The sequence below is a fragment of the Herpailurus yagouaroundi genome, unplaced genomic scaffold, assembly GCF_014898765.1.
Source record: "Herpailurus yagouaroundi ecotype Mexico unplaced genomic scaffold, PumYag 166, whole genome shotgun sequence".
Taxonomy (NCBI): domain Eukaryota; kingdom Metazoa; phylum Chordata; class Mammalia; order Carnivora; family Felidae; genus Herpailurus; species Herpailurus yagouaroundi.
In genome coordinates this window covers 27660503-27687334 of record NW_024412407.1, presented here as the reverse complement: position 1 = coordinate 27687334, position 26832 = coordinate 27660503, and the positions used below count along the sequence as shown (strand labels likewise).

The 26832-nt window shown below is 36.5% G+C and overlaps 1 protein-coding gene across 3 annotated transcripts in view; it reads left to right on the top strand.

Annotated features, from left to right (window-relative positions):
- LOC121038851 (solute carrier organic anion transporter family member 1B3-like) overlaps nt 1-24628 on the top strand; it is a 79839-nt gene extending 55211 nt beyond the window's left edge. For 2 of the 3 annotated variants that reach the window (XM_040488747.1, XM_040488746.1), the window contains 5 exons: nt 3378-3543; nt 5639-5823; nt 11543-11607; nt 14690-14807; nt 24349-24628. In XM_040488747.1, the coding sequence (XP_040344681.1) occupies nt 3378-3543; nt 5639-5823; nt 11543-11607; nt 14690-14807; nt 24349-24556 (742 nt within the window). In that variant the 3' untranslated portion in view covers nt 24557-24628. Of the gene's footprint in view, nt 1-3377; nt 3544-5638; nt 5824-11542; nt 11608-12400; nt 14057-14689; nt 14808-24348 lie in introns of those variants that run through there. The other variant, XM_040488748.1, reaches the window with a different exon arrangement.
- Nucleotides 24629-26832: the final 2204 nt, after the last annotated feature.

Sequence of the window (26832 nt, the reverse complement as noted above, 5' to 3'; positions counted from 1 at the left end):
TGGAACTCTTCATTTTGAGGAGGTGTAAAGGATTTAGATGGTAGAATACAAGTCTCATAGGCAGGTGATATTTTGTTGCTGTTTTCCAGAAGAAGAAACTCCCTCATAGAAACCATCTGTTCAGATATTCAAATATTCTCAGTCCTCGACTTTTGCTATAGGGGGACCCAAATCCCCAGCACTGGCATCAAGAAGTTATTTTTGTTTCTCCCATGTGGTACACTGGGTCTCCTACCTCCATGCAGGGCTATTGGCTTTCTACTTAAGTCGTAGACTTTCTACTTAAGTCTACTTCCTTACATTGTATTGAATTCTCCTTTTCTGCAAGCTAATACTGTTTCTTATGATAGTATCTTTATTAGCAGTAGAATTAATAAATATCCTATATATGATTGTATATTAGACCCAGGAAAACCTTTACTTTGTAGTATTATCTGAAGTATTCCCAGTATGCCAGTCTCTACCCCAAATTAGGGGCAGGATTCTGGTGTAGATTTCTTATAATCTCCAGAATATAGCCATGAATTTAAGCTTGGAAAGGTTCGCATTCAGACAACAAGGAAAGATCTTTGGATTATGCTTGTATAACTATGCTACGTAGTGCTGCTTATTGTTGGCTCTGAGCTTCTAAAGTCTCAATCTCATGAGGTGTCAGTTTGAACTTGTCAAATTTCCCCACAACTGCTTACCTAAACACCATCCTATTCTTAGATACTTGTCAACCTGGTCTTGAATTATCTCTCTGCTTCCTCCTAGTCCTGACTGTTGGTAATTACTCCTATCCACCCAGCATTACCCACTCCGGTAAATACAGAGTACTTAGCACATTGAATTTTTTTTTTATTCCAAGCTAATTAACATATAGTATAATAATGGTTTCAGGAGTAGAATTTAGTGATTTATCACTTACATGTAGCACCCAGTGCTCGTCAGAGTAAGTTGGAACCCCTAATGCCTATTCACCCATTTAGCCCATCCCCCTACCCAACACCCCCTCCAGCAACCCTCAGTTTGTTCTCTGTATTTAAAAGTCACTTGTGGTTTGCCTCCCTTTCTGTTTGTATCTTATTTTTCCTTCCCTTCCCCTATGTTAAACTGTTTTGCTTCTTAAACTTCACATGAGTGAAATCATACGATATTTGTCTTTCTGTGACTGATGTATTTCACTCATCATAATACATTCTAGAACATTGAACTTTTGAGGTAAAAGAACCTTAGAGGGGCACCTGGGAGTCTCAGTCGGTTAAGCATCCGACTTCAGCCCAGGTCGGGATCCCATGCTTTGTGGGTTTGAGCCCTGCATCGGGCTCTGTGCTGACAGCTCGTAGCCTGGACCCTGGTTTGGATTCTGTGTGTCCCTCTCTCTCTGCACCCCCCACTCTGTCTCTCAAAATAAATAAACACTTAAAAATATTTAAAAAAAAAGAACCTTAGAGATCATGAAGCTCAAACCTCTTAAATCCTCTTAATTTATTAGTTGAGACCCAGAGGAACCATAACTTATTTGAAGTCACACAATGACTCCAGACTGATGCTATATCACATCAGTAGTTCTAAGGGCTCCCAAGTTGTCAGATATGCGTTAGCCTAAAGCCAGTTTCCTAAAAGCATGTATACTAACTGTGCTATCTATTCAAAAGAAAGCAGCTAGAATTGTGTGGGATTATTTTCCTTCAGTAATTTTACTGAGTGCCTCTTTAAAGATCAAGAAGATTTATAAGATACATCACTGCCTTCATGAAAATCATAGTTTAATCATAGTAAATAATAGATGTATTCAAAATTTATGAAGTGCTAGTAACAGAACTAACTTTTTAAAATATAAGTAAGTGCAGAGTTTCTTTGAATGTGGCCTGAGGGTCAATAGGAGTCCCTGAGACCTTATTGAAGTCTTAGCAGATTCTAAACTATTTTTATAATAATACCAGAATGGTATTTGTCTTTCTTATTCTCATTTTCTCATGAGTGTAAAGTGATATTTTCTAAGGCTACAATAATGTAATGATAACATCAGTCTGGTGGCTAATGATGTGTGCTTGTGTATTCTCATGTATTAAACATTTGTAGTATTAATTTCTAATTAGAGTCTATATATACCAATACCATAACCCACTTGAACAAAAAACCTTTGGGGTCCTCAATACTATGAAGGGCTACTGAGAATAAAAACTTGAGAACTTCCTTATTAATTTTTTTTTCCAAAAAGTCCCTATGCGATTGATGTTATTATCTCTGACTTACAGATGGCAAAACTGTTTTAGGAAGAGTAGTCACAAGTATCTTATTCAAAGATAATTCATCAATTCTCAAATGTTATCAAGATTTTTATCAAAACCAAAAGCATAATTTTAAAACTCTATAAGCAGAAAATTAAATTATACAAATAATCCATTTTATAATTTTAGCCATGTTATGAAATTATATCTTATAAATACAACCATGTTTTATAGTCCATCATTTTAATTTTTTTTTTAATGTTTATTTATTTTTGGGACAGAGAGAGACAGAGCATGAACAGGGGAGGGGCAGAGAGAGAGGGAGACACAGAATCGGAAGCAGGCTCCAGGCTCTGAGCCATCAGCCCAGAGCCCGACGCGGGGCTCAAACTCACGGACCGCGAGATCGTGACCTGGCTGAAGTCGGACGCTTAACCCACTGCGCCACCCAGGCGCCCCTATAGTCCATCATTTTAAGGCGTGTTGTCATTGCATTTAAAAATTATATGGAGTTTTTCTTGTCTTTTTCGAGTGATTTTATTCTTGATTTTTAAAAATTGATCCTTAGGAGTTCTGCTTTGACCATATTGAATTATTTTCTTATGTAGTTGAAATATAGATTTTAAAATTCAAACTAAGTAACACTAACAGATTCATGGGACTTTATAGTAAGCTGGGGAGAACTTTAGTTTATCGCCTTACTGAAGAGAAACTGAGTCTCAGAAAAATGAAGTGACTTGTTTAATGAATTATTTCTTGGTAGGATCACAAAGATCTCCTATCTAAGTCTTATTGATCTTTTTTTTTTCTTTACGTTTTACTTTTTCTAGGTCATAAATTATGTCTGGGTGAAGATGGGGGTATGTGTTAAGTTAATAAGCAGTATTAAAAATGCCATTTTTGCATCATCATTCATCAAATTTCTCTGGTTAAAGCCCAACTGTTTTCCTGTTTCTCTTCTGCCCTCCTCTGCTTTCTCCTTCCCTGCCCTCCTCATCCTTCTCCCTCTCCCCTCGTGCCCTCCTCTCTTCCTCCCTTCCCTTTGCTTCCCTTTCCTACTCTACCCTTCCTTTCTCTTCTCTCCTCTCTTCCCTCCTCCTATTTCTCCTTCTTCTTTCTCTCTCGCTCTCTTTTTGATATATGTCTACCTTATATTTCCAGAAATAATCCAGTGGCATCTCACATAAATGTACCACTTTCTTATTGCAACTCAGACTGCAATTGTGATGAAAGTCACTGGGAACCTGTCTGTGGAGCCAATGGAGTAACTTACATGTCACCTTGTCTAGCAGGTTGCAAATCTTCAAGTGGCAATAAAAAGTCTATAGTGAGTATTTGTTTTTACTTTCTCTTCTCTCCTTGATCAAAATCACATATTTGGTTTACCTATTACTTATCAAATCTTTCTGAAAGTGAAGTCTCCAGTAAAAAGATAAAAGAAAAAGACTCCCAGTATTGTCTGTCATTGTGATAGTTGTGGGGTTGTGTTTAACCTCCAATAAAATCCTGTTTGAAACACAAATGGGTTTTTCTGTTGCTTGAATTCTCATTGAGATTATTCCTACTTTTCCCCTTTAATTTATGAGAATATGACTGTCTGGAATTTAAATGCATTTAAGATCTCTAGGAAGCACTTCATTTGACTAATTAGATTCAATTAGGGTTACTTTATCCTCTACCCTTCAGAAGTTAGGGGAAAGTCCTGACCCAACAATTTGTCAGTACTTTCTGCCTTTCCAGTACAACAATCTATATGCAAAATTGCCTTTAGGCTCACCACCCTTTTGACTTTCCAAAAAATTAATCAAAGCTTCATGCTCACTTGACTATCCAATTCTTGGCTTCCAATTTTAATACCTCCAAGGGCAGCACTTCTATCCAGTATAACTTAGTCATTTGCCTACCTATTCCAGACAACTTCCATAGAAATACCATATCCTTCTTCACTTAAAATATTCCCTTCCATGCAAACTATGGGTTCTCCCTAATTCTCTGGGTTAATTTCCAGTAGTTGGGGATCAGGTATTCTACTTACAATCTACTGAGTACTCACAAAGTTGGGAGCCATTTTCTTATCACCAACATTAGCAATATAATCAGCTTATGATCAATCATTGCCCTCTTCCACACATTTCTGTCTTTGATTTTCAAACTTTTTCCATCTTTTCCTTGTCCATAACCCTACTAATTGTATTATTGAAGGGTACTGAGAATTTGAAGAATAAAGCACCCAGAGTCTTTGAAGCCAGGCCATAAATTAACATCCAAGGACTATACTTAAAAACCCCTATTTTATATTCATGGCTCTAGTGCTTTTCACTGAGAATGCCCTGTTTAATCCATGGTCCCACTTGGCCCCTTAGTGAAGGCCTGGAAGAGACATGATGTTAGAATCCTAAAGAGAACTCTGTGTACTGTGGAGACATTTTCTTAATACTGGCATGACTATAACATTTGGGGATTACTGCGGAGTTCTTTTACCAAATCCTTAGTAAGAAATCATCCCTTCCTAATTACTCAAAATAACGTCCTTTGTACCTGAGTTTGGTTATATTGGTCAATAGGCTTGATACATAAAGGATTCCTCCATATTATTCCTAGTGAAAAAGTAAAGTTTGATCATCAGATAAGTACTGATTCAAATTCTCTTCCAATTCCTTCTTCAATAAATAGTCTAGAGTACTAAGAAGTTTAAGCTTAATTGAATTTCCTTTTTTTAGCCTAGCATTAAAGCAGGATTTATTTAAGCCACCTATATAAATAAACTGCCTGCCAAATCAAATCTCTAAAATCATTTGTTCCTAAGATTTCTTCTCCTGTGCTCTATTCATTAGGGTATTCTGTTGGGTTGAACCTCCCCGGTGATAACATCATCTATCCTCTAATCTGTCATTATGTTCTTGGATGTTGTGTTTGCTGTACAAAGTAGTTCCAGTATGCCTGCATAGTTCCTATTCCCCTAGATTCTGCCCCAATTCTAATGGGTAGCTCCAGGTTTTGCCCCCCACAAAATTATATTTTCTGGATTCTCTGAGTAGCCTCTCCCCAGAAGATGTTTCTGACACTTAGTAGGATTGTTAAGGAGAGTAACTAGATGTTTTATAGAAAGTAAAAGTGACTGGGAGAAAATTATTTAAAATAATTTATATTAATGAGAAATTATTTACAGAGTTTCAAACATTAATTTTTCTATTCTTTTCTAATTTTTAAATTAGGAATGAGTTAAATGTTAATAGTGAATTGCTTTTTTTCTAGAGTAATAGAGGAAACAATTTTGCCTTTCATCTATTAAACAACTGTATGTTTTAAAAACTAAACATTTTAGCTTGATGGGTGAGACTTCTTTAGCTAAAATGAAATGATTTATAACCCAGTCATAATTTACAAATATATTCTGTAATATCTCAACAACTATTTTTTAGGTGTTTTATAACTGTAGTTGTGTGGAAGTAACTGGTGTCCAGAACAAAAATAATTCAGTGAATTTGGGTGAATGCCCAAGAGACAATCATTGTACAAAAAAATTTTATATTTATGTACTGGTGCAAGTCTTGAATTATTTTTTCTCTTCATTGGGAAGCACCCCAACTATCATGCTGGTTTTTAAGTAAGTATGACTTTTTAAAAGCACTTTAATGTATATTTAGACAATAAACACACCTAATAATGTACATATTTTCCATAATATATTAGGAACATGAATTTATATTTTGTTACATTTTAATTTTCTAAGAATGCATTTTCTTAGGATTATTGTGATACTCCAATGCCATAATGAATGATAAAAAGATTTCATATTTTCTCCTCTTATGAAGAATTTTGTGACATGGAGTGACTGAAAATCACTTCAATTCTGAAAAAAAATCCATGTTGTGATTCTAAAAGAACTTCTAATTTTGAGATGCCTTACACCAGGATAAGCCTGTCAGAGTGAATCAACCATTGATTTAATTGAAAGAAAACATTTGGGAGCCAGACTGTGTAATGTAAACCATCTACAATATTCTAAAGTTTTCATATACCCTCAAAATTGCTTTTGACTTGGTCTCTCAATTACCCTCATAGATAAGAAAAAAATATATGAGCAGAATTCATTCCTTTTTTCACTCATTAGACTAATACTTACACCATGCTTGAAGAATATTCCATGGTGAATAAAACAGATACACATTAGAATATTACAGGAAATAATGATGTAAGAAAAATAAGTTTAAAAATAAATACATAATTAGAAACTGTCATTAGTACTAGTAAGGAAAAAGAACAACATTAAAGAAAATAAAGAGGAAAACCTAATTGAGGATTGAAGCAAGGAGCAGTGAGAAGAGGACTCAGAGACTTCTCACAAAAAGCAACATTGAATCCTAAAGTCTAAAGAATAGGTTAACATTAGCCAAATGAAGAACTTTATAGAAAAAGAGCATCAGTGCCAATTCTTCAAGACCAGAAAGAACTGGAGTGTTTGAGTTGGTTGGAACATACTGAGTGAGAGGGCTATGACATAAGATAAGATTGGAGAGTTAGGAAGGGAGAAGATCACACAGACCATGTTGATGAAGTTAATTGTTCAGTTACCTAAAACTGAAAACATATTAAAACTTGCATGCATAACTCAAAAATATACAGGTGTAAATATGGTAACCTGGGTTAACATCCAAATTATACTTTTAGGACCTAGGTAGTTAACCACAAGTTCACTGTCAGCCAACAACATGACATGGAAGGGAAAGAAAACAAATGTGATAAGTTGTGTTAAAATGAATATACATGAGTAGACAGAATCTATAATTGTTTAAATTTTATTCTTACCCCAAATCTTGTTAAATTATTTATGCTAATTTATTCTACAGCTATGTCTCCACCTTAATATAAAATGTCTACTCAAAAACAGAACTCTTCCATATTTGCCAAATTACACATTAATTATCAGAAAAAAAACTCCCTCAAAATTCTGCATTAGCTTTATCTAAGTCTTAGCTTTAAAAAAATGTTTTAGTGCTTTATTTTTTAATTTTTTTAAATGTTTATTTATTTTTCAGAGAGAGAGAGAGAGCAGGGGGAGGGGCAGAGAGAAAGGAAGACACAGAATCTGAAGCAGGCTCCAGGCACTGAGCTGTCAGCACAGAGCCTGATGCGGGGCTCTAACTCATGAACCATGAGATCATGACCTGAGCTGAAGTCGGACACTTAACTGACTGAGCCACCCAGGTGCCCCTAAGTCTTAGCTTTTTAATTTAAAATCTTTGCAGAGTGAATAGAGGGTTTTAGAGAACACTGTTTCATCATTGATGACATTTATATTTTACCTTATTAAGTGGTTAAGATAAACATTACCATCAAAAACATTTACTGATCTCTCACCAGCCTTTAATTTTAATGAAAGAAAACTTTTGTGAAGCAGACTGTAGAATAAAAATATGAACTTCAGTCTATTAATGATTTTCCAATGCTTACATCATAAGGCTATTATTAAAACTAGACTAAGCAGGAATGATTATATTCACTCATTCATTATATTCATTTTGTGTGTCAGACACAATTCTAGTAGCTGAGACAGAACTATGAACATAAGTGATAAAGGCTCTCTTTTACTAGCTTCCAGTGAGGGTGAAAGACTGGATGGGTATAAAAGAAGAAACAATAAATAAGCAAGTAAATATGTAAAATAGAAGTATTAAGCACTAGGAAGAAAAATAACTCAGACTAAGAATATAGAAGTGGGGCAAATAAATGAAAATAATTCAAATATTGTGCATTGGAATTCACTTGATAAGAGAGCACAATAAAAAATGAGGGTATAAGCTATGCTGATCTGGGTACAAGTGAAGAGCATGGTCCAGATAAAACATACCCTGTGGGTCACAGTAACAACTTTTGAGTTTATTCTAATTGTATTAAGAAGCCAGCAGAGCCATTAGGCATTAAAATTATACACCTGACTTATCCAATTGTAAGATGACTCTGGCTGTTGTGTGGAGATCAAGTTTTTGGGACTCAAGGATGGAATCAGGGAGAATGGAAGGCTTTGATAGTTCTTCACAGGATGGGAATTTGATTGAGGATAGTGATGGTAAAGGAATTAGAAGGTGATATCAGTTTGTCTTTGATCTGTTTTTAAAACCAAGTCAATAGTATTTGCTGATGGATTGAATGTGGCATGTAAGAAGAAAAATTTAAGGATGATCTCAAGGTTCTGGCTCAGCTCTGAGAAGATGGTGGTACTTTCAACAAACTGAGGCAGACTAAGGAAGGGTAGTTGAAGATAGTGGATAAGCAAGAATTTGTTCTATCCCTGTAAGTCTGAGATGCCTATTGATGAAATATTGGAGCTGGAGACATTAAATTTGGAATGAATAACACACAGATGTTATTTACAATCTTGGCAATGTTGAGACCTTCTAAAGATTGAATACAGATAGAAATAAGATTCTAGAACCAAGACCCAGGCACTCTAATCTCATAAACCAAGAATGGGAGGAGAATCCATTGAAGGAAACTAGGAAAGAGATTCCATGAGGTTGGAGAGAAACCAAGAAGGTGTGTCATAGCAGTTAAAGATTAGGAAGTAATTGTTGGATTTCATTATGCACTTGTCACTAGATTTAACAAAAGTAATGCATAAAGATGGGAGGAAAGAAGGGCTGTTTTGCAAAGAACCAAGAGAAAATGCAAGAAGGGGAAGTGCAGATACTCAGGGAAAATCCTTCATATTAGTAATGTTATATAAAGAAGCAGAGAAGAGATGTGGTAAGCTAGCAAGGGTGTGGTGTCAAGATTTCTGTTTATGTTAGATATTATAGCATGCTTGTGTACTGATGAGAATTATCCGGTAAAGTTTAAGGAAATTGATGGTACAGGAAAGAAAGGGAACATGACAGGGGAAGGTTAAAGGGGATATGAACAAGTGCATGGAGTTTATTCTATAACAGAAAGGAATGTCTTCTATGTGAGTAAAAAAAAAGAGTTACATGTTTAGCTTTACTCATACAAGAGTATTGAAAGTCTATTCTGATTGCTTCTACTTTTTCTGCTAAATAAAATGCAAGGTAATCAACTAAGAGAGAGGAGGAAAAAGAAGTAGCTTCAAATGAGATCAGAAAGTGGGAACTAGTAATCTTTAAGGTTGGGAGAATAAACTGGGAAAGTGGGCTAGTAAAATACAGTAGGATTGTACCAGAGGCCCTGGGGGGTTGTACTTATGAATTTAAAATGAGCTTAGTCAGAATGTTTGAATGATTTCCTCAAGTCAGCACAGCTCTGGAGGGGTCGAATGAAAAAGGTAGGGGTTGGATGAAAGCATTTTTGCTTGCCTGGGACAATAACAAATGAGAGGGACATGAAAGTTTAAGGTATGTGAAAGGAAGGATGATAATGAGAGAACATGGTAGGAAAGAAATGAGGCGGTGAAAATGGAGATGGGTGGGGACAAGGTGGAGGGTGGCAAGGTCCTGAAGAGCCCTGTGGGTCTGAACTTTGTTGGAGTTGGTTTAGTGGATACAGTGAAGTTAAGAGGTGTTAGGAAAAGGGAGCTCAAAGCTGATAATTAGGGAAGTATGTACTGATTGGCATGACCATGCAGTGGGTGAGATAACCCCAAATGGGTGAAGAGGTCAAGAAACATGTAGGCCAGAGCTTTGAGAGGATGGTTTACATGGATTATTAAAATAACTAGGAAGAGTGGCAGATATAGTTTTGGGGAAAAAAATCACAGCCTAGCCCTAAAACTGCCAAGGAAAGATTCAGGGGCGGGGAGTGTTGTGCTAGTCCATAGATATTTCAGCCAGTAAGTTAGAGAATGATATATTAGAATGGCACAATACTTGAGGAAAGTTAAAGGTCTTTCAGAGGAGGCACTAGGGTCTGCAGGTAGTAAAAAAACAAGGAAAGGAAAAGGCAAGAAGGACATCTATTCTTGAGGCCCAGTGAGACGGCAGGCTGTGGGAGGAAAACAGCCCCCACTTGAAAGAGTTGCATGGAAAGAGAACCATCAGGGGGAAGCCAGGCTTTGTTAGAACAAGAAAGTGAAAAATTTCCTAAGAACATATGATCTAAAGATTTTCCTGGTAACAAGGGATATAATGGAAGAGTTTGAGTGCTGTAAGAACAAGAGACTGGGTGTGATTAAAGAATGACTAAACCATGTAGGAACCCAGGGACTGAGGAATATGGAAACTGATACTAAGAGAGGTTACATGATTTCTCCAAGTCACTTATTCAATATGAACCACCATTATCTCGTTATTCAAGAATAAGAACTAGCATGGAATGTCATAGGAGACACTTAGACATCTGTTGAATGACTAAGTCTGCTTATCTCTATGAACAAATACAGTCATCCAAACAGTTCAAATTAAAAAAAAAAAACATTTGTATTAGTTAATCAAGTATTTCCATAGAAATGTTCCATAGAAACAGTCAACTCCTCCCTCTCTTGCCATTACTGCTGGATAATTCATTTCACTTGAAATGTATTAGGCTATCACAGGTATGGTAGTGTCATCATCTCATTGGACACAGAAAAATGGAATGGTGGAAAGAAATTTCTAAATGGAAGAGTGAGTTAATTTCTAAAAGAGAGGATACAAATGTGCTTGCTCCCTTTAAAATGCCATTTACATACATTAGACACTAGAATACACAGGTATCTTTTTTGACCCTCCTGGTTATATTCCATGGTTTATGAATCATATTAGTGAACTTTGATTTTACCATAAATGGCAGAAATAAGATGGTAAAAGAGTTCTCCTCACACCAAGACCTCAATAAAAGCATCTGCTGTATCACGTGGCCTGTGTCAACTGAATGGGTCACAGGAGATCTGTTTCTTTGTAGGCATAATAAAGTCTGTTCCAATCACAAACTGATAGGATTTCAAAGGATCAATTGTGAAAATGCTAAACTGTCTTGAAATCTCAACATATTGAAAAATAAGAGAATAATAATTATTATCACTCATATGTTCCCGTTTTAAAACAACTGAAAGACAACTTGAAATGTCAGCCATTCACTTGAGGGTTTTCATTTGATCATGAAGAACAATGCCACTGAGTGTTTGTTTGTTTGTTTGTTTGTTTATGAAAGAGTAAATAGGGGCAGAGAGAGAGAGGGAGGGAGGGAGGGGAAGAATCTTAAGGAGGCTCCATGCTCACCATGGAGCCTGATGCGGGGCTTGATCTCATGACCCTGGGGTCACGACCTGAGCTGAAATCAAGAGTCAGATGCTTAACTCACTGAGCCACCCAGGAGCCCCAAGAAATGTTTAAGTATTGAACTTGGTTTGGTATTTTGGAGATGTTTAATGTTTCTTTGCCCTTATTTTATTTCAGAAATGTTCAACCTCAGCTGAAATCCCTTGCAGTGGGTTTCCATTCACTAACTATACGAGCATTAGGTATGCTAAATATAGAGATTAAAAATTTAAGATATAAATTTTCGTGCCAAAGCTCACGGACTGAATATAATTAATTTCCAATTATAAGAAATGTTTAGAAGTTACAATTCAAAATAATTTCTATTTTTGTTGTAAATAAAAAATGAGAGGAAAACTAAGTAACTTAAAAGAGAATTTGTTCATCTAGTTAACGTCAAGGTTTAACTAGAACAAAGAGTCATCATATTTGTTTTACACTCTTTTTAACACAAAGATAAGTGATCCCCCAAGTTTCTCTACTTTTAGAATTAGGAATGTTACTTCTAATAGGCAAAGTGGAGGGCCTTCCTTCTACACAAAGACGTTAATGCCCAAAACAGCTTGGAAGTACAGGGTATCCGGTCAGGCTGAGATTGTGTGAAACAACAGGAACAGACTTTTTGCTTTCCCTCTTCTCTAAGGCTGGGGACCCTAACCTTTATCAGAAGTTAAAAATGAGAGAGGAAATGGGAACTAAACGGTAGGACTGAACATCTGGGACTAAAGGAGTGTTCTGAACGAAAGAAAGCTCAGGAAGTAGTGTTTTATGTTGTTAAAGAGTAGGGCTGTAGACTCCAGAGGTTAGAGTCCTATTTCTAAATATTCAAATGAGGTGACTAGTACAAGATATAGGATATCGCCCTTTTCCCCTTGTTGTCATTTGCCATTTATACCACACAGATTTCCCTTGCTAGCTCAACAACTCCTAACTTAACTCCTGTGCAAGCCCCTTTGTAAGATGTATTAACATAATATGCTTATTCCTGGGAAGTAGGAAAAGAGCACCATTCCTCTAGGGATTGGGGTAGAAGACTGACCATGGCCTGGAGGCAGCCACTGATGGCAGAAGGAAAAGTAAGCGAGAGGGGCCAGTCCCTGGGATCCGTGCAAGCAAAAGGAAGAAACATAACTCTATGGCTAATTGCATTGGAGAAGTTGTACAGGAAGTATATTTGAGAAGGCCACAGATCCTTAAAGGTAGAAAGAGGGAATGCAAAACACATGGAGAGAAGAAGATGGAGGTGCTGCAGGATTCCACTTAGTTCTCGACCCAGCCTTCCTTCTGTTCTTCTCTAATCTCACAGCTCTGTCTGTCCTAGAAGCTTCCTGCCTCCACATATGATGGAGATGCCTCACTCCTAGAAGCTAAGCCATAGAAGCTAGCAGATGAAATAGAATGTGGATGCAAGCACTCCTCCTTAGATTCTGAAATAAGATTGAGACTAGAGGAAATTATTCTAATGCCATAAAACAGAAAGCAAGGAATTTTACCATCCTAACTGAGCACATTATTTTGATGTGTCCAATATATGGTGCAATAGAACCTAACTGCTTTTATGGGGAGAAAAAAAGTGCATCCTGAGTAGTGAACTTTCACAAATAATTTTCTTGAATACAAAATATGTGTAAATTGTGAGGAGTCCATAGAGAATCATTAAACTGAAAAAGATAATCAAAAAATAGATAATTTCAAGTTTTAAAATTCTAGTAATGACTTAAGACCAAGGTTGTTACCTAAAACATTTAATGCATTAAGTTTGGTCAGTTTGGCCAGACTGGTGGTATTATATGGGGAAAATAAATTATTGGCATGCATTTTTCATTTTTCAAAGGGTGGCTGTAATTTGTGGAAAGCTGCAAATTTTTCACCCATTTTCTCAGTACCAGTTTTCCTCAGATATGTTTAGCCCAGACACCAGAATTTTGTCATCTCCGATTTTTCACTCTCAGAAAATTGAGACTAATTAAAAGTAAATGGAATTAATAAAATTTGTGAAATATGAATCACTACCACTTTTATGTAACAAAATAAAAATTGTCAGCCACTCATCAAAATACAAAAAGAACAAAGTAAAAACATGGCCACTTCAGTTCCACCATATGCAATATAGATCTCTACTGGCATATCCCTAAAATTTTATTCAAATTACTAGTCCTTTGAACTAGGAGTTTATCTCAGAGTTTATTAAAATAGCAGTAGGAATAGATGGGCACTTCTTCTATAAGGCAGCATATGTATTTCTAAAAAGCTTTACATTCTGTAAAACTGTACACTACAAATAAAACCTGGGTTAGGCACAGACCACTGGACACCTAGGCATCATTGTCATCAGAGCATTAACAGAAACAAAATTCAGCCACCAGCCCTAACTTGAACAGCCCATGCTCCTTCAGGAGATTTTAAAAGTGTGCACAATCAATGGAGAGAAAATGCAGGATTGTGGGCTTTAATGACACCAACAAAGTGGAAGGGGAGCTCTAAGCCAAGAAAGGACAACCTGCCAAGATGCCTAGAATTCTGTGAAGCTGAGCCTGTGCTTGTCTGTGGAGGAAGAGCTAGTGTTGGCATTTACCTTCTAATTTTTTGTTTGTTTATTTAGTTTTGAGAAATTGAGCATGAGCCGTGGAGGTACAGAGAGAGAGAGATAGAGAGAGAAAGAGAGAGAGAGAAAGAAAGAATCCCAAGCAGGCTCTACACTCTGTGTGGAGCCTGACACAGGGCTTGAATTGTGAGATCATGATCTGAGCAGAAATCAAGAGCTGGACGCTCAACTAATTGAGCCACCCAGGTGCCCCTACCTTCTAATTTTCTTAAAAATAGCGTACAAGACTCTCCTGACTTTGCAGTAATTGAGTTGAGAACATTTACCTTTCCCTGTGAAGTTATAATTCTACTCCCATTCCTCAGCTTTCCTTGCCTAAGAAAAATTATGTACGAACCAACATAACTTTCATGTTTTACTCACAACATTCTCCTTTTCACCAGTCAGGCTTAAGTTACTTGGGAATCATAAGAACAGAGTGTACATGCGTTTAATGTTCCATCTTCTCTTCCCTATGTGTGGCGGGTGAGGTAGATAACAGATATCTATGCTATTATATGTGATTTGAGCCTTTGAGATTCCTAACCGTCTCAATTATTGAGTAAATTTAGGTCAAAACAATGGAAGAGTGCTTTAAAATTTTCAATTTTACTTAATCTAAAATGTATCAGTGTGGAATATCACATAGTTATGTTTGAAACATGTTCCTTGAATTGACCTTTTCTCATCTCATGTTGCAGGAGGAATTCCAGCTCCTATATATTTTGGGGCTCTGATTGATAAGACATGTATGAAGTGGTCTACCAGCAGCTGTGGGAAACGAGGGTTTTGCAGGTTGTATAACTCCAGATTATATGGGTAAGATGTCATAAATATATTTCTTGAATTGATTTTTTCCTTTGACTATAATAATTCCTAAAAGATGACATGTCATTTTTGGTATAATAATGATTATAAACACCATTTAATGAACTTTGTATTCATGTTGTATCAGGCAGCATGGTATCTCATTTTAATACTCTTAGAAACTGTAGGAGATGCATTTTTTCCCTTTTTCCTTAAATATGAAGAAATAAAGACTCAAAAAGAATAAGTAATTTGTTCAAAATCATACAGTAAATAACAAAAAGATCTGGGATTTGTACTCAGGTTGTTGTTGTTGTTGTTGTTGTTGTTGTTGTTGTTGTTGTTTCTAAAATCTCTCCTAATACTAAAGAAAACTATTTTCAGTGACATTCTGGCTTCTCTAAGATGATATAAAATGATCAGCTGGAGCTCTGGTCACAGGTCTGGAAAAAAAGGAAAAAACGTTGTTTCTACAATCTTCTATTCATGGGGAAACAACTGGATGGTCATCTAGAAAAAAAAAATAGTTGCAATAGTACTTTAACCTTACATAAAAAATAAATGCACATTAATCAAACACATATATTTACAATATGAAACTACAAGTATTAGAATAAAAAATACTGGTAGAAATACTTTTAATTACCTAGGAAGCAGGAATGTGTTGCTCAGTATGATCCTAGCCCCTAAAACTACAGTAGAAAAAAAAAACAAAACTCTGTGTCCCAAAACTGAGGCAAAGTTCAAAGACAAAAGGTAAATTGGAAAAAGAAGGTGTAACTTATAACCATCGAATATATAAACCACATCTTTATCCGTTCATCAGTTGATGGACATTTAGGTTCTTTCCATAATTTGGTTATTGTTGAAAGTGCTTCTATAAACATTGGGGTACAAGTGCCCCTATGCATCAGCACTCTGTATCCCTTGGGTAAATTCCTAGTAGTGCTATTGCTGGGCCATGGGTAGATCTATGTTTAATTTTTTTGAAGAACCTCCACACTGGTTTCCAGAGTGGCTGCACCAGTTTGCATTCCCACCAACAGTGCAAGAGGGTTCCCATTTCTCCACATCCTTTCGAGCATCTATAGTCTCCTGATTTGTTCATTTGGCCACTCTGACTGGCGTGAGGTGATATCTGAGTGTGGTTTTGATTTGTATTTCCCTGATGAGGAGTGACATTGAGCATCTTTTCATGTGTCTGTTGGCCATTTGGATATCTCCTTTGGAAAAGTGTCTATTCATGTCTTTTGCCCATTTCTTCACTGGATTTCTGGTTTTTGGGGTGTTAAGTTTGATAAGTTCTTTATAGATTTTTGATACTAGCCCTTTACCCGATATGTCATTTGCAAATATCTTTTTCCATTCTGTCGGTTGCCTTATAGTTTTGTTGGTTGTTTCCTTTGCAGTGCAGAAGCTTCTTATCTTGATGAGGTCCCAATAGTTTATTTTTACTAGTAATTTAATTCCCTTGCCTTTGGAGATGTGTCAAGTAAGAAATTGCTGCAGCTGAGGTCAAAGAGGTTGTTCCCTGCTTTTTCCTCTAGGGTTTTAATGGTTTCCTGTCTCACATTCAGGTCTTTCATCCATTTTGAGTTTATTTTTGTGTATGGTGTAAGAAGGTGGTCTAGTTTCATTCTTCTGCATGTTGCTGTCCAGTTCTCCCAGCACCATTTGCTAAAGAGACTGTCTTTTTTCCATTGGATGCTCTTTCTTGCCTTGTACAAGATTAGTTGGCCATACATTTTTTGGTCCAATTCTGGGTTCTCTATTCTATTCCATTGGTTTATGTGTCTGTTTTTGTGCCAATACCATACTGTCTTGATTACACATTTGTAGTAGAGGGTAAAGTCTGGGATTGTGATACCTCCTGCTTTGGTCTTCTTCTTCAATATTACTTTGGGTATTCAGGGTCTTTTGTGGTTCCATAACAATTTTAAGATCATTTGTTCTAGGTTTGAGAAGAATGCTGGTGCAATTTTGACTGGCATTGCATTGAATGTATAGATTGCTTTGTGTACTATCGACATTTTAACAATGTTTGTTCTTCCAATCCATAAGCAGGAAATCTTTTTCCATTTCTTTGTCTCTTCTTCAAATTCCTTCATAAGCTTTCTATAGTTTTCAGCATACAGGTCTTTTATATCTTTGGTTAGGTTTATTCCTAGGTATTTTATGATTTTGGGTGCAATTGTAAGTGGGATCAGTTTCTTTATTTCTTTTTCTGTTGCTTCATTATTGGTGTACAGAAATGTAACTGATTTCTGTACATTGATTTTGTACTCTGCAGCTTTGCTGAATTCATGTATCAGTTCTAGGAGTCTTTTGGTGAAGTCTTTTTGGGTTTTCCTATGTAGAGTATCACGTGGTCTGTGAAAAGTTAAAGTCTGACTTCTTTGCCGATTTTGATGGATTTCATTTCATTTTGTTGTCTGATTGCTAATGCTAAGACTTCCAACACTATGTTAAACAACAGTGGTGAGAGTGGACATCCCTGTCGTGTTCCTGATCTCAGGGGGAAAGCTCTCAGTTTTTCACCATTGAGGATGATATTAGCTGAGGGCTTTTACTATATGGCTTTTATGATGTTTAAGTATGTCCCTTCTATCCCAACTTTTTTAGGGTTTTTATTAAGAAACCATGTTGTATTTTGTCAAATGCATTTTCTGCATCTATTGACAGGATCATATGGTTCTTATCATTTCTCTTATTAATGTGATATATCACATTGATTGATTTGTGAATATTGAACCAGGTCTGCAGCCCTGGAAAGAATCCCACTTGATCATGGTGAATAATATTTTTTATATGCTGTTGAATTCAGTTTGATAGTATCTTGTTGGGAATTTTTGCATCTATGTTCATCGGGGGTATTGGCCTGTAGTTCTCCTTTTTTGTGGGGTCTCTGTCTGGTTTAGGCATTAAGGTAACAGTGGCTTCACATAATGAGTCCAGAAGTTTTCTTTCTATTTCCATTTTCTGGAACAGCTTGAGAAGGATAGGTATTAACTCTGTTTTAAATGTCTGGTAGAATTCCCCAGGGAATCCATCTGGTCAAGGACTCTTATTTGCTGGGAGATTTTTGATAACTGATTCAATTGCTTCACTAGTTAAGGTCTGTTCAAATTTTATGTTTCTTCCCATACGAGTTTTGGTAGTGTGTGGGTGTCTAGAAAACTGTCCGTTTCTTCCAGGTTTTCCTATTTGTTGGCATACAGTTTTCATAGTGTTCTCTGATAATTCCTCGTATTTCTGAGGGATTGGTTGTGATAAATCCATTTTCATTCATGATTTTATCTATTTGGGTCTTCTCTCTTTTCTTTTTAGAACTCTGGCAAGGGGTTTATCAATTTTGCTTATTTTTCTTTTTTAAAAATTTTTAAAATGTTTTTATATTTTTGAGACACAGAGACAGAGCATGAGCAGGGAAGGGGCAGAGAGAGAGGGAGACATAGAATCCGAAGCAGGCTCCAGGCTCTGAGCTGTCAGCACAGAGACTGATGCAGGACTTGAACTCATGGACTGGTAGATCGTGACCTGAGCTGAAGTCGGACATTTAACTGACTGAGCCACCCAGGTGCCCCGCTTATTTTTTCAAAAAAAACCAACTCTCTGTTTCATTGATCTGTTCTACAGTTTTTTGGGGGTTTTTTTTTTGGATTCCATATTGTTTATTTCTGCTCTGATATTTATTATTTCTCTTTTTCTATTGGGTTTGGGGTTTCTTTGTTGTTCTGCTTCTAGTTCCTTTAGGTATGCTGTTAGATTTTGTATTTGGGATTTTTCTTGTTTCTTGAGATAGGCCTGGATTGCAATGTATTTTCCTCTTAGGACTGCCTTAGTTGTATCCCAAAGGGTTTGGATTGTTGTGTTTTCATTTTCATTTGTTTCCATATACATTTACATTTCTTCTTTAATTGCCTTGTTGACCCATTCATTCTTTAGTAAGATGTTGTTTAACCTCCATGCATTTGGAGGTTTTCCAAACTTTTTCCTGTGGTTAATTTCAAGTTTCGTAGCATTGTCATCTGAAAGTGTGCATCTCAATTATTTTATATTTACTGAGGGCTGTTTTGTGACCCAGTATGTAATCTATCTTGGAGAATGTTCCATGTACACTTGAGAAGAATGTATATTCTGCTGCTTTAGGATGAAAAGTTCTATATATATCCGTCAAGTCCATCTGGTCCAGTATACTAGTCAGGGACATTGTTTATTCACTGATTCTCTGTAAAGATGATCTGCCCATTGTTGTAAATGGAATATTAAAGTCCCTGCAATTATCACATTCTTACCAATAAGGTTTATGTTTGTGATTAATTGTTTTATATATTTGGGTGCTTCCGTATTCCGTGCATAAACATTTATAATTGTTAGCTCTTCTTGATGGATAGACCCTGTAATTATGATATAATGCCCTTCTTCCTCTCTTATTAGAGTCTTTAGTTTAAAATCTATTTTTTTTTTCAGATATAAGTATGACTATTCTAGCTTTCTTTTGACTTTCAATAGCATGATAGATGGTTCTTCATCTTCTCACTTTCAATATGAAGATGTTGTCAGGTCTAAAATGGGTCTCTTGTAGACAGTAAATAGATGGGTCTTTTTTTTTATCCATTCTGATACCCTGTGTTTTTTGATTAGAGCATTTAGTCCATTTACATTCAGTGTTATTATTGAAAGATTGGGTTTAGAGTCCTTGTGTTATCTGTAGGTTTCATGCTTGTAGTGATGTCTCTGGTGCTTTACAGTCTTTACAACACTCACAGAGCCCCCCTTAAGATCTCTTGTAGGGCTGGTTTAGTGGTGATGAATTCCTTCAGTTTTTGTTTGTTAGGGAAAACCTTTATCTCTCCTTCTATTCAGAATGACAGACTTGCTGAATAAAGGATTCTTGGCTGCATATTTTTCCTATTCAGCACATTGAAAATTTCCTGCCACTCCTTTCTGGCCTGCCAAGTTTCAGTAGATAGGTCTGCTACTACCCTTATGTGTCTATCCTTGTAGGTTAACACCTGTTTATCCTTAGCTGCTTTCAGAATTCTTTCTTCATCTTTGTATTTTGCCAGTTTCACCATGATATGTCATGCAGAAGATCAATTCAAGTTATGTCTGAAGGTAGTTCTCTGTGACTCCCTGATTTCAGTGTCTGTTTCCTTCCCCTGATTGGGGAAGTTCTCAGCTATGATTTGTTCAAGCACACCTTTGGCCTCTTTCTCTCTCTTCTTCTTCTGGAACTCCTATGATACATATATTGTTCCATTTCATTGAATCCCTTAGTTCTCTAATTCTCCCCTTGTGATCCAGATTTTTTTTTATATCTCTTTTTCTCAGCTTCATCTTTTTCCATAATTTTATCTTCTATTTCACCAATCTCCCCCTCTGCCTCTTCAATTCTCGCTGTCAACCACCTCTAGTTTATTTTGTACCTCATTTACAGCATTTTTAATTCAGCATGACTATTTTTTAGTTCCTTGATCTCTGCAGCAATAGGTTCCCTGCTGTCTTCTATGCTTTTTTCAAGTCCAGAGATTAATCTTATGACTGTTATTCTAAATTATTATTCAGTTATACTGTTTATATCTGTTTTGAGCAATTCTTAACTGTCCTTTCTTCCTGGAATTTCTTTTGAGGAGAATTCTTCTGTTTCATCATTTTGGCTAGTTTTATGTCCCTTATGTGTTTTAAAAGCTTGTTATGTGTCTTGTGCCTCTGAGAACTACTATATTAAAGAGGGGTAATACACTGTCCAGGGCCTGGCCCTTCAGGAGGTGTTTTTTGGAGAGTATACTTGCTGTCTGTTGTTGTGAGTTTGGTTACTTTATCTCCCTACTCATAGTGATGTTTTGAACCCTTCACTAGGTGTGCTTTGATTTGTTCCTTGAAGTATCCCCAGAAAGGAAAACAAACAAACAAAAAACACACAGAAAACAAAAACACTCAAATACACGCATAAACAAAAAAACAAAAACAAAAACAAAAAAACCCAAACATGAGCTACAAGTAAATAAAAGGGTGGAGGAGGTACTGATGGAAGAGGCCTTATCCCATACAAAGAGAGAAATGACAAGGGAGGGGAAAAATAAAGAATAAAAATTGACCAGAAAAACTATATGGCTTAATCCAGAGAGAAAGAGTAAGAAAAATAAAGAAGGAGTAAGGGAAAAAGAAAAAGAAAATAAAGTTATCCATACAGAGAAACTGTAGGGCTTAATCCAGAGAGAGAGAAAGGAGAATAAAGAAAGAGATGTGGAACATGTATCAAGAGAATGGATTAAATATGTCTGTTTAAACAAGCCAGCAACCAGAGTAACCAGACTAGAGGAGGGAAGAGATAAGAAGGAGAAAAGGAAAGAAGAATGTATCTATATAATAAGAATTGTCTGAGAATTAAATCAGGCAATGCAACAGCGCTGGTCTGGAGTAGGGGCCATCTGGTTCATCAGTATCAATCCCACTCCAGTAGATACACAGTTATCAGGTGCGGAGGGGCGTGGTATGGTGTACGCTGGCCTTGCCTCCATTGTGCCCCGCCCCCCCGGCTGTCCGTTGCTGAAGTCCCACCTTGTTGGTGATGAGGAGAAAATGGTGACACCCCAGTCTCTCCTCCATGGGCCAGGTGTCCCAAACCACTTGTTTGAGCTGTCCTCACTGTCCTGCGGCTGCAAATGAGGCGTTTTGTCTTGCTCCGCCAACTCCTGTGTCCTGGTGCTTGGCTGGAATTCAAACTCCCGTTCTGTGCGCCCAGTACTGGGGAAGCAGCACTCCATGTTGCCTAATAGGTGGTCCCTAACTGGTGGGCACAGGCCAGGCAGCTGACCCCAGTCCCAGTCCGGAGAAAGCCCCTCAGTTAGAGATTGCCTCCTTCTCTGTCCCAGTCTGTGATTTTTTTTTTTTTCTTGTCTAGATACAGACCTATGCTTCCCCAGCTGCTCCTTCTCTTCCCTTTGTCTCTCTGCAGAAGGGGATCCCTCCCCTCGGTTCATTTTGTCTCTTCCAGTTCACAGTCACACACCTATGACCCATCAGGTTGTCCTGGTGGGTCCCTGGAAGCCACAGTCTCTTTTCCTATTGGACTCTTGGAGTTCAAAGTCCTTTAGCTTCAACACTACTTTGTGAGATGAGGGAACTTTGGATCCCCTTACTTTTCCACAATGTTGGCCCCTCCTCCTAGAAAGGATCTTAAATACACATTGCCAAGTGAAAGAAGGCAGTCTAAGAGAGCTACTACTTTCTGTCATGAAGTTTGCAATATTGCAACCAGCTGGAGATAACTAACCCTCTTTAGAACTCTTAACACTTTGAAGCTCACTCAAGGGCCTTATCACTTTCCTTTTGGTCAGTTGTGTTCATTGCCTAAAGTACTTTGAAAAGTACTGCCTAGGCATTGTCTAAAGTGGAATTTTAAAAAAGAGCAGTGTGTTCTCCAGTGAAGAAACAGCAAAACCTAGTCACCTTATGATTTTTTTGGATTTAATATTTGAGGTAACCAGATAATTGTTCATTCATTTTATCTAGCATAAAAATAATGTAAACAATTCCTACTCCAAGAAGTAGAAATCTACATTATGATATCAATCCCTAACCTAAACCCAGTTTACTCAAGTTTTCTTAGCAACAGTTACATAACCAGAAACACATACTAATTTTTCTCAGTAACAATAGAAATTCTGAAAAGTTTAACATTGTTGTAGAACTACTTGACATAACCCAAGGATGAGACAAATATATTTGAAGGTTTAAAATATCTCTTTTATTATATGTGGGACACCACAACATTCTATTGTAATTTTAATAAATTTAAGCTTATATGGCTCAAAATTCTATAAATCCATTCAGCTTCAATTAAGCCTAATAATTGTTCAAATATTTTTTGTGTGTAAAGCTTGTCAATTAGTTAACAATGTCATGAGGCCAGTGAGTGTTTCCTAACCTACTAGGTCAGTGACAATCAGTCTTTCTTGTTCATTATAATCACCTGAGGAGCTTTAAAAACTGCAAATATCTGTGTCCCATCTTCAGAAATTTTTATTTGATTGTTCAGGGACTGTGGCATGGGCATGGGATTTAAAAAAATCTCCTGGTATAATTCTAATGTGCAACCAAAGCTGAGAATCATAAGAATCGACCATGTGTGCAAGATAATTTAATGTAGCTTTGTTAAAAACTTCCAGTAGGTGGGCTAGATTCCAAAATCTATAAATAACTCACTAAACTCCACATCCAAAAAACAAATAATCCAGTGAAGAAATGGGCAGAAAACACGAATAGACAGTTCTCTTAAGAAGATATCCAGATGGCCAACAGGCACATGAGAAGATGCTCCACATCACTCCTCATCAGGGAAGTACAAATCAAAACCATAATGAAATGTCACCTCATGCCAGTCAGAGTGGCCAAAATGAACAAACCAGGAAACTATAGATACTGGAGAGGATGTGGAGAAACGGGAACCCTCTTGCACTGTTGGTGGGAATGCAAACTGGTGCAGCCGCTCTGGAAACCAGTGTGGAGGTTCCTCAAAAAATTAAAAATAGGTCTACCCTGTGACCCAGCAATAGCACTGCTAGGAATTTACCCAAGGGATACAGGAGTGCTGATGCATAGGGCACTTGTACCCCAATGTTTATAGAAGCACTTTCAACAATAGCCAAATTACGGAAAGAGCCTAAATGTCCATCAACTGATGAATGGATGAAGAAACTGTGGTTCATATACACAATGGAATACTACTTGGCAATGAGAAAGAATGAAATCTGACCATTAGTATCAACATGGATGGAACTGGAGAGTGTTATGCTAAGTGAAATAAGCCATACAGAGAAAGACAGATACCATATGTTTTCACTCTTATGTGGACCCTGAGAAATGTAACAGAAGACCATGGGGGAGGGGAAGGCAAAAAAAAGAGAGGGAGAGAGCCAAACCATAAGAATCTCTTAAAAACTGGGAATAAACTGAGGGTTGATGTGGGAGGGAGGGGAAAGTGGGTGATGAGTATTGAGGAGGGCACCTGTTGGGATGAGCACTGGCGTTGTATGGAAACCAATTTGACAACAAATTTCAAAAAAATAAATAAATAAAACTAAAAAAAAAAAAAAAAAAAAAACTTCCACTAGGCCATACAGCAGGGGCTGTGGACTGCATTTAGCCTGTAAACTAAACTTTGGCTCCTGGTTCAATCTAAATGAATTCAATCTGATAATCTGTTAGTTAATTCATTTCCTTCATAGTCTCTTTCCATTACACATGAACTAATCCATCTTTGAGAAAGCTAAACATTCCAAGTATACCTTACTTTTATGGAAAGCATTTAGGTAGATCATTAATCATGCTTAGTTTCTGTGGCTTATATATTCCTTTTAAAATAATTTTAAAAACCCTCCTATGTATCAGTAAAAATAACCACTAGAATTGCTGACTGAATATTCTTATGTATAATTTCAAATCCCATTTTTTTTTCCTCTTAAGGTCTTCTGCATACTGGAGAACAACACTGTAAATTGTTTTAAATGACTGAAAATGGACATTTAATTTTTTTCTCTTTTAACAGAAATACCTACTTGGGCTTGATTGTGAGCTTAAGATTTTCAGCACTTATTCTGCTTGTTGTATTAATTTTCACTATGAAGAAAATATATCAAGGAAAATATACCAAGGCATCAGAAAATGGAAGAAAAGATATGAATGAAGCAAACTTAGAACCCTTAAATAATGATGGATATTTTGTACCTTCTTCGGACAATGAAGCACATATGTAAGGGGAAGAAAAGAATATGTTGCTGTGTTTTACACTAACGTTGTATTAAAGTAGTAGGATGTTATTTTGAGCAGTTCTTGGTCTTTTCACTGAGAGTCCTCACACTCTTCACTTATGAAGGTACAGCAAATCACCTGAATTTGTCATAATGAACCAGACTATATATAAAAAGGAATGAGAGTACTCTTTGTTCAGGGTATGACTATGCATTTTAGGTGAACATTAATGCAGATGATCCATACAAATTTATAGTGAGAGGTATGGTTAGTATGTAATAAAAATTTTTTGCCCAGGTAATTGTAACTCAATAAAACCAGTAACTAGAAAATAGACGTAAAAAGGAAGGAGAAAAATAAATAACCTTTAAAAAAAGCCTAATATTTTTTTTTTTAAACCAGTTTGGCCCATGTTACTCAAACATGAAGTTAATGTGATGGAGGCTTTATACTATGATGACATCTGTCATTCATGTATTAAGTCATGTATTTCACAGACCTCATTAATTTATAATTTGAAATTGCATTTGACCATGAACCCCTGATGTATCCTCTTCCAACTTTCCATTAAAATACTAGTAAAGAAGTAGACATAATTGAGAATTTGCAAGCTATGATTGTCAGACAGCATATTACAGAATGTGTTAAGTTTCTTTCAGGCCCATGGAAGTGGATTAAGAAAACTGACATTAATTTGAGAAACCAAGGCCCATTACAAGATGTATCTTCATTCCATTTGCTCCCTGGAAGACATGGAGTTTGTACCAGATAACTTACGAGCTTGTTTCTCAATTACATGTGTGTGTGTGTGTTTGTGTGTGTGTGTGTGTATGTGTGTGTGTGTGTGTTTGTTTTTGGTGCACCAAGAGACAGCTTTCACAAATAAGATAAGGGTGGATGAGAACAAATGTTTGAATATTGTGCTTGTTAAGTGACAACAGCTTTATACTGACTGCTAAAAATTTGTAGTTTTTATACTCAATAAGGTTAAAGGACAATTTCTGGCATTAGAATAACCTGTAAAACTTTTTTTTAAAAGAAACCAGTTATGTACCCACCCCCAGAGATTCTGATTCAAAACAATTTTTCATGTATCCTAGACATCTCCTTTAAAAAAAAAAGTCTAGGGGCGCCTGGGTGGCTCAGTCGGTTAAGCGTCCGACTTCGGCTCAGGTGGTGATCCCGCGGTCCATGAGTTCGAGCTCTGCGTCGGGCTCTGTGCTGACAGCTCAGAGCCTGGGGCCTGTTTCAGATTCTGTGCCTCCCTCTCTCTGACCCTCCCCCGTTCATGCTCTGTCTCTCTCTGTCTCAAAAATAAATAAACGTTAAAAAAATTAAAAACAATATTAAAAAAAATTCTATATAGAGTCCCTGATAAAGAGATACAGAAAACCACAGGATAGGAGAAGGTATTCCCGAGGATGACAAAGTCACATAATATGATGCTTGCTAAAATCTGAGAATTAGCCTACAAGTTATGTATATTCAACTATTCTCAAACTGTAGCCCTGAGAAGATTTATTACTCCCACAAACAGAGATTTGGAAAAACCACCAACATGCTCAGTTACTATGTTACAAGTCTGGTGTGACCTTGTCTCAAAAATTAGAGAAAATTATGAAGCTGTTTTTTAAAGCATTATAAAAAAAATAAAGGCAACATCTTGAATATTTATTTGACAATTTTTGAGTGTCAAATATATTTCAAGTATAAAATATCTGTCAAGCAAAATGAAATATAATAGTAAACAAAACAAAACAAAACAAAGGACCCTATCTTGTGGAGCTTATACTTTAAAGGAGACAAACATTACCAATGTTATAAAATTAACTGTTATAAAATTATAAAATGATATAAATTAAAAGAATAAATTTATATTTATAAATGTGATATGTGCAGTGAAGGAAAAGAACATTAAAATATGCCTCAGATTATTTGATCTAGTTCAGAATGCAAGAATCCAGAATATTAATCCTTAATTCAATGACATTTATTAAACAGGAATACATAGAGGAAAGCAGAGGGGAGTGGGAATTCTACAAAAATATGAATAAGGAAAGTTTGCAAGGGCGCAAAATAATGCAAGAGTGTAATTAAGACACACATTGGATAAGGTTAAAAGAAGACAATGGCCAAAAAACCTTATCAATGATGAAATTGAATTTGAAAATTTGTGAAAATGTGGAGGAAAAAGATAAAATAGCAAATTATGGAAAAAAGGTAGGTGATTTAGAAGTCAGATGGCAATTTAGAGGACAAACTAAAGCACCAACCTAGGAAA